Source organism: Aulonocara stuartgranti (assembly GCF_965226115.1).
Source record: "Aulonocara stuartgranti genome assembly, chromosome: 1".
Lineage (NCBI taxonomy): Eukaryota > Metazoa > Chordata > Actinopteri > Cichliformes > Cichlidae > Aulonocara > Aulonocara stuartgranti.
The window spans coordinates 18,687,001-18,699,964 of record NC_138939.1 but is presented as its reverse complement, the minus strand read 5'-3'; the positions used below and the strand labels follow the sequence as shown (position 1 = coordinate 18,699,964).

At 37.6% G+C, this 12,964-nt stretch overlaps 1 protein-coding gene across 1 annotated transcript in view; it reads left to right on the top strand.

Moving 5' to 3' along the window:
* LOC309692812 (DNA-binding protein RFX7-like) overlaps positions 1-12,964 on the top strand; it is a gene marked incomplete at its 5' end in the record, with an annotated part of 28,100 nt that overhangs the window by 2,195 nt on the left and 12,941 nt on the right. Inside the window, 4 exons of the mRNA XM_082511631.1 lie at positions 3,140-3,173; positions 7,532-7,617; positions 7,797-7,919; positions 9,534-9,653. Of these exons, the coding sequence (XP_082367757.1) occupies positions 3,140-3,173; positions 7,532-7,617; positions 7,797-7,919; positions 9,534-9,653 (363 nt within the window). The remainder of the gene's footprint in view (positions 1-3,139; positions 3,174-7,531; positions 7,618-7,796; positions 7,920-9,533; positions 9,654-12,964) is intronic.

The window sequence follows — 12,964 nt, the reverse complement described above, 5'->3', positions numbered from 1 at the left end:
GTTCTATCATTTAAATATCAGACAGCAAGAAAATGTCAAGGAGCTGAACAACCGGAAACACAGAAGTTCAGAGTTCAAATCTCTTCAGGAAATACCTCAATAGAAACTTCACGTCACTGTGCTGCTAACAGTTTATCAATAACATGTTAGGATCCTGAACGTTTGCCCAGCTCCATACAGGTTTAACCTTTGAGAGGAGTAGAGCATAAATATTGGCATTCACCTCAGTGACCTGCTTCTGGGTGGCTCTTGGTGAAGTGATACAGTCGTAGTCTGGGTCAACAAGTTCACCTGCAACATACCGTCACTCTGTCTGCACAGGAAGTCTGGACAATCAAAGCACTGATTTTCAAAACCCCACCTTTGATGTTCATGTTAGCTTAATCGAACTCATTTTAATCTGGATTGTTTACTTGCTAATTAAATAAAGAAATTATTAAACATAAATTTCCCCTAAACTGCAGTATGTTACAGGATCTTCTCTTACTGAAATAACTGAAAATAAAGTGCTGAAATGAGTTGCTGTACACCTACCTTTACCTGACATATTTTACCTTACTAAATAAAAGCAGACACAAATCTTTTTATATAACAAAACAAATGTCATGTACTTTCTTAATTTTATAGCTTCACCAGACAACAGGACATTGACCCTTTTATCTTTTTCACTCCTAACTGCTTTGATTGTTTGCTAATACCGAGGCTCTTACAGAGGATACTGACTTATGGCTGGCTTTGTATTGTGGATGGCTTTAGCTTTAGTTGCTTTTCATTTGTTTAAAATGTGCATGTTTACATGTGTCATTGGGTTTGTTGTTACAAACATTTTTGTTTCCCCATTGTGGTTTACTTTAGCAAACTTTTTACCTTACTCACTTCCATGGTAACAGCGTAGCATGTGGCTGTGAGCCACATGTCATTGTGCACATGTTGTGTATTCATAAAAATGAGTGGGCTCGTAATAAATCATATCGAAGGCTGACCAGCCGCTCACCGGTCCAGGCCGAGAACACTGGAAATCATCCAGTTTTGGTCCATAGTCGGTCAATTGGTACATCTCTAATCTACTCTAAAACTATACTATTTAACCCTTCATCCAACAACAAATTTCATCTTTCATCTCTAATTTCATTTCTTTTTTGTTCACTGTAATCTTGCCTTTTAAAATGCTAACTGTAGCAGCTAAATTGTTAGCCGTTTCATCTGTCCATAAATTGTTAGACCACTATGTAAGCCCTTCGTCCATTCAGTTAGTAGTAGCTACTACTCTATATAACAGCTATTCATTTAATCAGATTTCATTAATTTATCCCTAATATTTTGACAATTGTTATATTTCTTCTGTTAATCGACAATTCCAAATATTTATCCTGTAACTTCTAGTAGCTAAATGATTAGCTAGAATTATTGGCTGTCCATAAATAGTGGTTTACTAATTTAAATATTCATCCACTAAATTAGAAGTTACTATTAGAGTCACTAATTTTTGATTTAATTAAACTCGGTGACCAATTTTATGTATTTATCGCTTATGTTTTTGCTGTTTCTTTTGTCCTGTTTTAGGTATTCATTACTTATTAAAGTGATAGTTTTAGCAGTTACCGTAGCTGCTAAAAGCATATAAGCTAAACAACTGACAACCTTTTGTTAATGATAATTCGATATTCTTTTCTTTTCTTTGGTTAGGACTACTTTAATTAGCTGCTTTATCTATTTATTTATTTTAAAGACTTTTGTGATTTGTTTTTTTCCTGCACCTTATCCACTAAAATTGATCCACTTTCACTGCTCCCTTGTCACATGGGGTTATCACAGCAGGTAGCTCTGCATGTTTGAGTTGACAGATGCTCTTACTGGCACAACCTCAAACTATGGAGCCACTCTGCACCATAGCCACTATGTTTAGTTTACTGTAACTGCTTCTGCTCCAACTTGTTTGTTTGAGGATTTTTAATTTTTATAAGTTGAACAAATTTTTCCATGAACCCCCCCTAACTTCTGTATAAGTACCTACTGGGGTACCTTTAGCCCTAATTAGGAATCACTGGTCTGGGGTTAGGTGTACATCTTGCTGGTTTATCAGCAACATTTGTTTGTCTTGTTTCAGTTCTTTATTTTCAAGGCTTAGGTCTTGTAGAAAGTTGCGTCAGGTGTCGTTCAGTTTATCTGCTAAGTCTGCCTCACAAACGGCTTACTGACGGTCTTTCAGCACTGGGAAATCCTCAGCCCCCTGGTAACAGTCAGTTAAAGTGAACTGTTCTTGTCATGGCTTAGAGCGTCTCCTGATTCTGACCTGCCCAGCTCAAGTAATAGTCTTTAAATCTGACCTACCTTCTGCCCCACAGTCATTGACAGCATGCTGCCCTGTCTGTGGATTACACATGAAACCTGGACTTTATTCCTCAGTTTGGTTTTTCTGTCTGCAGCAGTGGACCTAAATAGGAGCGACTAATTGTGATCTTTCCCGCTATCAAAGTCTGTTTGATTGTATGTTAATTTTAGCTGTAGCCTGAGCATCATTCCAGTCACTCTTGGATTTTTGTAGTGATCTTTGATAGTTTTTAGCTGCAGCTCAGCAGTGGCTGTTTATGAGCCTCAATCAAATCTTACACTTCTTCCGGATTGACCTCAGGTTAAAACCTACATCATTAAAAGTCAATCAGGAAGAGAATTTCATGCTTCCGAGGCCTGTGTGAGATGCTAAGGCAAAAAATAGAAGTGACACATGATCATGGTGGGACACAGGGAAGCAGTTACATGTGTTAATATGTTATTTTTGATTAAGTTTTTAATTTAAGTTAGGCTTTCACTAAAATTTGCCAGAACTTTGTATTGTACTGGTAACCTTTCTGTTGAATATAGAATAGGAGTATGAGAATAAAACCTGTAAACACAGAAAAATATTTGGGAAAACTGTTGATAAAAAAGATCTTCTGTCCTAAACAATGTTCATGTCCCTGTTTCTTTTTACATATGACCACATGTGTTTGTGGTGGTGGGATACATGACCTGAGAGATCCTGAGGGGAGGGTCGTCTCATACCAAACATTCCTCTGCTTTATAAATAAATATACTTCAGACACAAGTGCTCATGTTACACCGGCTTCATGCTAATTTGTACTATGTCTCTGTTTTGCAGCAAATCTGTTCAATCAAAAGTGGAAAACATTCTGGTGAGTATTCCTGACATATTTGTGATCTGCAGATAACAACTTTAAGGAGATTTTTCATACTCTCTGTTCAGATATTGTCAGAAGATTATTAGTGTTCCCAATAGGTTGAGCAGAAAAAACATTCCTACCATCCATGTATAGTTTAAAAATAAAAATAGAAGATCCGTTGGTAGCAGTGTTAAGCATTAACCTCCTGAGAACCAGCCTATTCATTTATGGCTTGTGCAATGGACGTTTTTGGATGTTTTTGATCTATATATTTTGACTTATTTGAGCTACCCTAATAAGTCTTGTTGTGCTAAATAGAGGACATCCATTCCATTGATATCTCATGCGTTTGGGTGGCCTCTTTTAGCTCCAAAGAGGAAGGAAATCAAAAAGTTCAATCGGAAGAATCTCTTTTCCTCAGTTCTCAGGAGGTTAAGGGTATATCGGAAGGCTGAAACATAGACTGTATAACAAAGATGGTTTCTTTGTCTTATAATATAGTCTGCATTGCATCTATGGGATGTGCAGTCACCTGCTAGTTAATGTGAATTAACGAACAAAGAAAATAATTTCACTACCAAAAACCAGAACACAGACTTCTTGGACAGACTTTATATTCTGTTTATAGCACAGTTAGAATATACAGTTCAGTGTCTAAAATTAGCAGAGGTGAGGCCTTGCTGACAGCTAGCAGCCACACCTCTAAGAATCCCAGTACATCCACCGCATTAGTTGCTTTGCACGCTAGCGGTGACGTCACCACAGCTTTGTTCCATGTACACCAGTGTTTAGGGCATGGGTACCTGCTGCAGTATTCTCCTGAACAATAGGTGTCTCCACTCACACAAAATTCCCACACCAGTGTGGGTATAGGAGGAGAGGAATTCAAAACTAGAAGGAAAGAAACTGGTGAGTTTTTTTTCCCCCTCCACAAAATGTAATCTTTCAAACTGTTGCTGCATCTCACATCCGCCATACGTCACTGTTCAACAGGGTGACAAGGGTAGGCATAATGGATTAACACAGTTTATAATTCAGTCCAATAACATAACCTTTTTAAGTCGTTAAAGACAAATGAACCAGAGCTGTTTCTTCTATAAACTTTAAATCTTTCCACATTTCTTTGTAGCTAGCCTCAAGTGCTCATTTTGATGTGTTGGGGTGGTTCACTTAATTTCTTGTTGATAAAACACTTTTGATTTAAGTGGGAAATTTCTATTCTAATGTGGCTGCTATGTGGTGTTCCACAAGGATCTTGTTGAAATCCCTTTTTATTTTCATTAAATTATATTCTGCAAATGTTTTTGCAGCTTAACACAGACAAGACAGTCTCTAATTATTGCTCTGGGGAGTATTTTCCCCCCGTATTAGACACACCTGGTTCCTTTCTGATCCACTGTGACCAAAATTGAGCCCAATAATCTATTCATTAGCTTTCAGTCTTTAACCTTTGATGCTCACATCAAGTCTTGGACCGGCTCTTGCTTTTTCTATTTAAGAAATATCGCTAAACTCAAGACTGTTGTCTCAAAAGTTAGATTAATCTTGTCCTGCTTAGAATATTATAATGCTCTGTTTTCTTGTCTGTTGTATTAATTGTGTCAGTTTGTCCAAAATGCTTTTGCAAGGCTTCTAACTCCTACTTGCGTTTTCTTATATTACCTCATTGTTAAAGTGTCTGCACTGGCCTCTTGTGAGGTTTAAGGATGAGTTTAAAATCTTCGTTCTTGCTTTTATGGTCTTACGAGGTGAGGCCCCCACTTATGTCATCAGTCTACTCCACCCCTATTCTCCAAACTTTACTCCCTTTCAGGGCAAGAGGGTACAAGAGCAGGTAGCATCACATGTTTTAGTTTGCAGATTTTTCAAACTAGGGATCTCGTGCTTCTTAGGTGAATGTGTAAACTATTATACTATAAAAGGGTTGCACAACTACTCCCGAGGCCTACATGTTTATATATGTTTTATGCAACAATTTAGTAATCGTTTGTTTACACTGACACAGTGATCTGACTCTATAAATGCACTCTTAACAAGTCAGCATCAGCTCAGTGGATGGAGTATGAAACGGTGCGAATCAGTAAAGTGTCAGATTAATGTCTGAATATGATTTTTATTCTAGAGCCCCTTTAGCGTACATCAAAACAGGCACTATATAATTTATGCCACAATATTTGCTTTGTTGATTAATGGCCAGTCTTTTATTTTTCAGTGCAGTCTGACAGCAGTTTGTTAAACATTCACAATCCTTAAGCTCTTAAACAGAAAATATCAAACAGAAACTGAGAGTCCGAAACTGAAAACGCTGGGTTCAAAACCCACAACACCCATTATTTTTGTTGGGGGAGGGGAAATCCACATTTGGAGGTTGGAGGGGTTGGTGGTGAAGCTCACACTTCTACTATGCAGAGGGAAACAAGTTCAATACTTGGTGAGGATCAGGCATTACTATTCAATTTAATTTAATTTATAAATAAATATCTATATATCTAATTTATATTATATAAATAGAAATAGAATATATGTATTTATATTTGGTACGGTAATATAAGCAAGCACTTGGTGACGGTGGGAAGGAAAAACTCCCTTTTAACAGGAAAACCTCTGGCAGAACAGGCTGGGAGTGGGACAGCCGTCTCCTATGACTGCTTGGAGGTGAGGGGAGGAAGACAGGATTTCTACTACTGGGTTGGTTATGAAAGCTTTGTCAGTTGCCGTGGTGATGTAGCTTCACTTTGTCTTAATGACACACAGCAGGTGTTTCTGACACGAATGTGCTTCCTATTGAAATACATAGTTTCCTGTTGACTGTTGTGAAAAAAGGCATCAGTTTGTATCTGTGAACATGAACAAGTAGATGCTTTTCATGATTGCTTGATGTTTTGTTATGGTCTGTTTAAGGATAAATTGATGAGGGCTGAAATAATTTATTTATTTATAATAAATGTCTTGGTTTGCTTGGAATAGAAGAGAGAGTTATTAATTTGAAGCATTGGTTTTGGTGAAAATCAATTCCAGTGAAAGCATGCTGTTGCTGTTCTTCAGTTACTGATGTAAAATTTACAGCACGTCCTGAGAGTGATGCTAAAATCAGTCCTGCTTAGGCTAAAATGCTGCTTATAGAGCTGTAGCTAACATATTCAATTACTGAGAGATGACATAACACTTTATTAGCGAGTGATGTTTTAACTTAACAGAAGACCCCGCTGTAATGTTTCAGCTTTAAAACGTTAACTGTGCAGCTGAGGCTTGTGCTTTTTTAAGATAAACAAAACAAATCTTTATATTAAGATTGCATCTTGGGTTAGTTTGTTATTTCCACTATGTAGTCTTCTTGAACTTGTAAGTCCTGAATTGTCAAAGAGCCTCTTTTCTCCTTTGACCTGCTCCCTGGCTTAAAGAATAGCACTGCATTCTGTTAATACCTCAAATGATCTGTAACAATTCAAAAAATGTATTTATTATGCTTTTCAGCCTTTAACCTAAGCTCTTGTTTGGGATTCATGGGATGCAACAGGTCTAAGTATGAGTGACTGAAGTGTAATGTGCAGAAAAAAAAAACCCACATGCAATGTCCGCGTGTAAGTATCAGTCTCAGGAGGTTAGAGAGCTTCAGCAGAGATGAGAGGTTGATTTTGTTGCCTTCAGACTGAAACTTTAACTGTTCCCCTGAAACCAGCTGCTGGCTCAGACTGATATGTAACAGACAGAAAAGAGAGCGCTATCAGTGCCATCTGGATGCATGCAGTGGGTGACCAGGCAGCTCAGCCATGGCTCTGTCATTGTTTCAGTGTTTACTGGAAAGACTGAAGATTTTTCTTGTTGTAAGGATGCTTTGCTTGTTCTGTTTGTTGTCTAAATCGTATTTCAATTCATGCTTAATGCAGACATTTCTATCTGTATAAAAGTGTAAGTAAGAGGAAATCAAGTATGGTTATAGGAGAGGGGTGACACGCAAAGGCTAATGGACTAATAATTAGACATAATATTGTTTTAATAATAATACAAATATTTATTCGTTCAAATAAATATTTGTTCAAAATAAACATAAAATAATATTATGATGATATTTTGAACAAATAAATATTTTCTAGTCTCACCATCTCAAACAATATTTCACATTTTTCTTTTTCTTATGTTGTAATGATTTTATGTTTTATTGATGAGTCCGGCAAAATAAGAACTACGTTATTAGATATTTTAAAATTAAAATAATGACAGAGTAGTTAGTAATGAAAAATAACAGATGAAATGTTGAACTTGTAAATAATGTCCCTTATGAACTATCCTAGTCCTGCTTTCATTAATGCATGTGCTGCAGGTGTGACCGACCTGCTTGTTTAACCATCTTTGACTTTTTGTTTCTACAGCAAGATGTCGAGAAGTTCTCAGACATCGAAAAACTCTACCTCTACCTCAAGTTGCCTTCTGGTCCGAGCAGCAGTGTCGATAAAAGGTGAGGATATACTTGTTTCTAAATGTTTTTATAGAAAACTGGACAAAGGGATAATGCTTACAAGCTTATTGAAACAAAAATGCCTCGATTAGCGTTGGTGTCATTTATCAGGCCTGAGGTGACAGTAAGCACTGCATTGTTTGTCTTCACAAACATCACTGACCCACATCTTTGTGCAGTGACCAGAGCGCCCTGTCATCGAGTCGCACGCAGCAGATGCACGCATTCACCTGGATCCGAAATCATTTAGAGGAGTACCCCGAGACCTCGCTCCCCAAGCAGGAAGTCTACGACGAATACAAGTAGGTGTAAAACAGAAAGGCGGAGTTTAGTTTCACTGCATAAACCCAGTTTTCTTGGAGAAATAAAGTCATTGTTGACGTTCACCTTTTGCATAGATAGCTGCTTCCAATGTTTGAGCCTCTTTCTCCTCCAGTTTACTGCAGGCAGAAGCATCAGTATAAATAGATGCTGCAGGCATGAGAATCACAGAGCCGCATGTGTCGGTAATATTAGAATGGAAAGTCTGAGACAGCCATTGAAATGTTCTGACGCTGTTATACAACTGTCTTTTTAACTCAGCTAGAACAAAAATACAGCGTCCTCCAGAAATATTGGCGCCTTCAGTGCAGACAGGTCAAAAGGCTTTAAACAGACCTAACGTGCTTCATGTTTTTCACAGTCAAACAAGCACATAGGACACAGTCACTGTGTAACTTTGGTGCTCCACCACTGCTCAGGTCTTCATTAGCTAGCTGTTTTAGCAGATGCAGATGTTTCTACTCAGAATAAATGATATGAAATAAAGGTCAGCTGTACCTGCTTATCGAACAGCAAGATGTTAAACTTTAAGTGATTGAGTGGGGTCATATGTGCCATTGACATGTTTTATTTTTCATTAAAAAAATTCTGACTACCATGAATCTGTCTGCTTTTACAACAGGCACATCGGTCTAGCAAAGATAATCAAAAGTTGTGTCATTTATGATCCTGAAAATATATGTATGGGTTTCTTTTGGCATCTTAGGTTATGATTTTTTTTTGTAATTTTCCACTTCTACTCATCACATTGTTCTGAAGTAAACCACGGCTAACAGACCTTAAACATGAGAGAGATTCAGACAAGCTTGCTGCTTTCAGGGTTTTGAAGACATTGCTAGCTCAGTTACCTATATACTACATATATTACTACTATACTTGTCAAGAAAAGAAAGGCAGCTTTATGTCATGAAATAAGTTGTGTTTAATAAGTGTTTTAAATCCTTTGCTATACCTGAAAAATGGCACATGCCTTTCACCATCAGGAACATAGTCAGACACTTCCTTGGGAAGCATTTAGTCCTGATATTTCAACATCTGTGTAACTGCGAAACCTCCTCTTTGCTAAAAAAAAAATTAAAATCTCTTAAATTAATCCTGCAAGATTCACAGCTACAAGTAAACAAAAGGTGAACATTTTATTAATTTCAGAAGTCCAGAAAAGTCTAACAGTCCAGAAACAAAGGAGGCAACAGAATTCAAAAACCAGCAGGGAGCTCACAAAGAAGACAAACAGACAATGATTTCGTCGCTAGTTGCTAACTCGTACAGAACTTTGAACATCTATTGTGTCTATCGCACAAAAGCATACATGGCTACAGAAAGTTTTTAGCTCAGACTTGAAAGTCTGCTTGTTGGTTGGCTCAGGTCAAGGTCGGTCACGTTCACACCATAAACAAAGTGCTCTGGAGTTCATTTTGGAACCACATCGAGACCACCCCCTCCATAGGGTCTCGGTACAGTTGTTTAGGTCCCCACCCTGGTTAGTGTGTTCACATCTGCACCCAGAGACAATGACAGCCTGGCTATGATGCTGACCTGCACTGTGTTCCTAATTAAATAAAATTAATTGTATTAATTCTGTTTCTGTGTTTCAGGAGCTTCTGTGACAATCTTAACTACCACCCACTAAGTGCTGCAGACTTTGGGAAGATGATGAAAAATGTATTCCCGAACATGAAGGCGCGTCGGCTCGGCATGAGGGGAAAATCAAAATATCCTTTACTGGAAAGGAGTGTAGCAGTCTGGCCTCTGTCTCTGGTCACAGACCATCTGCTGCTGCAGTTCATAAGCTCGCTAAATATAGACGTGAAATGAAATAAAGCCCCCCTCTGCCTTCGAAGCAGAAGCATAATAATGCAGAGACCCTCAGGGGAGTCACTGTGATCTTGACCTTCACGTAACATTGTGATTTTATTTTTTATATTTTTTCTGTTTAGCTCATGACGTCTAATGGAACATCTTGGTTTATTGTCATGACCTTTACCTGCGTTATAGTCTTATTAACTTTCAGGTAAAATGGTCTGCTTAGAACTCAGCTCCTCACGTCAGTCCTTATCTACATAATCTACAAAAACTAATTCTGTGCCAATGTTTGAAAAATGTGAAATTGTTTTAAATTAGAAATTTGTCATAATGTGTTGAAAGACAGGATCCAAATGCAGACTCAAAGTCCAAACATAAAAAAACAAAACAAAAGGTGTGACTGAGACTTTAAATAAGCAGGAGGTAACAGAAGTGGGAGCAGGAGGGAAGCTAAACACAGCTGAAAACAATCAAGGTAATGTACAATGAAGTAAAACTAAATACAATACACAAAAGACCACTAACTATCAAAAGTCAACTACCAAAACAGGAAGTGAGAATTGTAAGTAGACGAGGAAATTGACAATCTTAAACTTGACATGGGGGAAAGACACTTAAGTGAGGCAAAAAGAAAACTAACAAACTGATACCAGCACCAAATTCAAGTAAGCACTAAATGCTAAAAATCTAAGATAAAATGTAAATAATTAACAAACTAAGAACCAAATATTGGATATGTAATGATATAAAATATTTTAAAGTGTATAAACTGAAAAAAAACTAGTTCAAAATCCAGGACTATAACATACTTGCGTTTAATTTATGCTTAATTTTGTTGTAGTTAGTTTTAAATTAAACTCTAAAAAGGGTGGTGGGCATTTTTTCATACATCTTGTAAAGAATTGTTTAAATTAAGGGTATTGATTAATGGCATGAAATTTTTAATTTAATATTAGACAAACTGTCTGGGAAAAAGTAATAAAACATATTAAAATAGGTCAAAAAAGACTGAGAACAAGAATAATATTCAATATGATTCCAATGGAATTATCATAAAAATTTAGAAGTTAAAAGAATAAGATGAAGTTAAATCTATACTAAAGTTTTTTAAAAAGCTTTACGATATAAATGAGTCTTAACCCCATAAAGCCTGAACTGTTGAATAATTTCCAGAAATTCTATTTGTTTTTTTCAACTGAAATGTTTATGAAACCTGACAAATTTAAAAAAATAATAATAATTACTTGGATTTGTTGGACTTTGTGAGCTTCAGAAGCAAAGTATTTGCTGCTGCTATTCACAGAACCAGCTGTCAGTGTCACTTTTCACTACAAAGCCCATCCTGTTATTTATTTATTTATTTTTATGCCTCCACTCCAGCGACAGCCATGCAAGAGGCTTTAAATTTTAAGGTTATCTGGTTGTCTGCCTTATTCTTGTAAGCACCATCACTGTTAATACGCCATGAGTGGATTTGTTTAAATGTGGCTCAAACTTTCACTTGACCTCAGACTATAAACTGGTTACGATTTGGGGATTAAAGGTCACTGTGACCTTTGTTAAGTACATTTTTGACCATAATTTGTAGACTTGGCTCCTTTTATTACAACATTTTTACACACAGATGTCTAAAAAAAATAAATGCATTGTGAGTCAGGTACAGAATGGGAGATTGCAACTACAGGGTGGGCCATTTATATGGATACACCATAATAAAATGGGAATGGTTGGTGATATTAAAGTCCTGTTTGTGGCACATTAGTATATGTGAGGGGGCAAACTCCTTCTTCACACCATAGACAATTGCCTTCAGATGACCCCAAAGATAAAAGTCTAAGGGGGTCAGATCGGGAGACCTTTGGGGCCATTCAACTGGCCCACGACGACCAATCCACTTTCCAGGAAACTGTTCATCTAGGAATGCTTCAGTGCATAAAGAGGGAAACTCATCATCATGTAGCAATTTCAAATATCCAGTGGCCTTGAGGTTTCCATTGATGAAGAATGGACCCACTATCGTTGTAGCCCATATACCACACCAAACCATCACTTTTGTTGTTCCAACAGTCTTGGAGGGATCCATCCAATGTGGGTTAGTGTCAGACCAATAGCTGTGGTTTTGTTTGTTAACTTCACCATTCACATAAAAGTTTGCCTCATCACTGAACAAAATCTTCTGCGTGAACTGAGGGTCCTGTTCAAATTTTTGTTTTGGCCATTCTGCAAATTCTGTGCGCCGATCTGGGTCATCCTCGTTGAGATGCTGCAGTAGCTGGAGTTTGTAAGGGTGCCATTTGTGAGTAGCTAATATCCGCCGAAGGGATGTTCGACTAATGCCACTCTCCAGTGACATGCGGCGAGTGCTACGCTGTGGGCTCTTGCTGAATGAAGCTAGGACAGCCACTGATGTTTCTTCATTAGTGACAGTTTTCTTGTGTCCACATTTTGGCAAATCCAACACTGAACCAGTTTCATGAAACTTAGCAAGCAGTTTGCTAACCGTAGCATGGGAGATGGGTGGTCTCGTAGGGTGTCTTGCATTGAAATCTGCTGCAATGACCTGGTTACTGCGTTCACCAGATATCAACACAATTTCGATCCGCTCCTCACGTGTTAACCTCTTCGACATGTCAATGGCTGTAAACAAAGAGAAACTTGTAAATAACTCATGAAAGAATAAAGTTACGTTGAAACCAAGCACACCATTGTTTTTCTTGTGACATTACCACTAAGTTTGATGTGTCACATGGCCCTCTTCCTATTGAAAAAAACAAAGGCGGTATCCAAGATGGCCGACTTCTAAATGGCCACCATGGTCACCACCCATCTTGAGGAGTTTGCCCCCTCACATATACTAATGTGCCACAAACAGGACTTTAATATCACCAACCATTCCCATTTTATTACGGTGTATAAATGGCCCACCCTGTATTGTTCATCTTTGTTTGAATTGGTGACACTGATGCTTGGTTCCCACATACAGTATTTAATTTCTTGACTACAATTATTACCTGACTGGACAAACATGAATGTAACGTGTAACTTCGCTGACTGTTGGAGGCGTACGATGGCATACCAATAATTCTAGTTATTTGTTCTAGTAACAGTCGGCAAAGCTTTCATCTACAATTAAACAAAGCCTGAGTGTAGCATGAGACAAAGTCATCAAAGAGTGTTACTTAAAAGTATAAATCAAGCTTCATCAGAACTGAATCTTTAACAA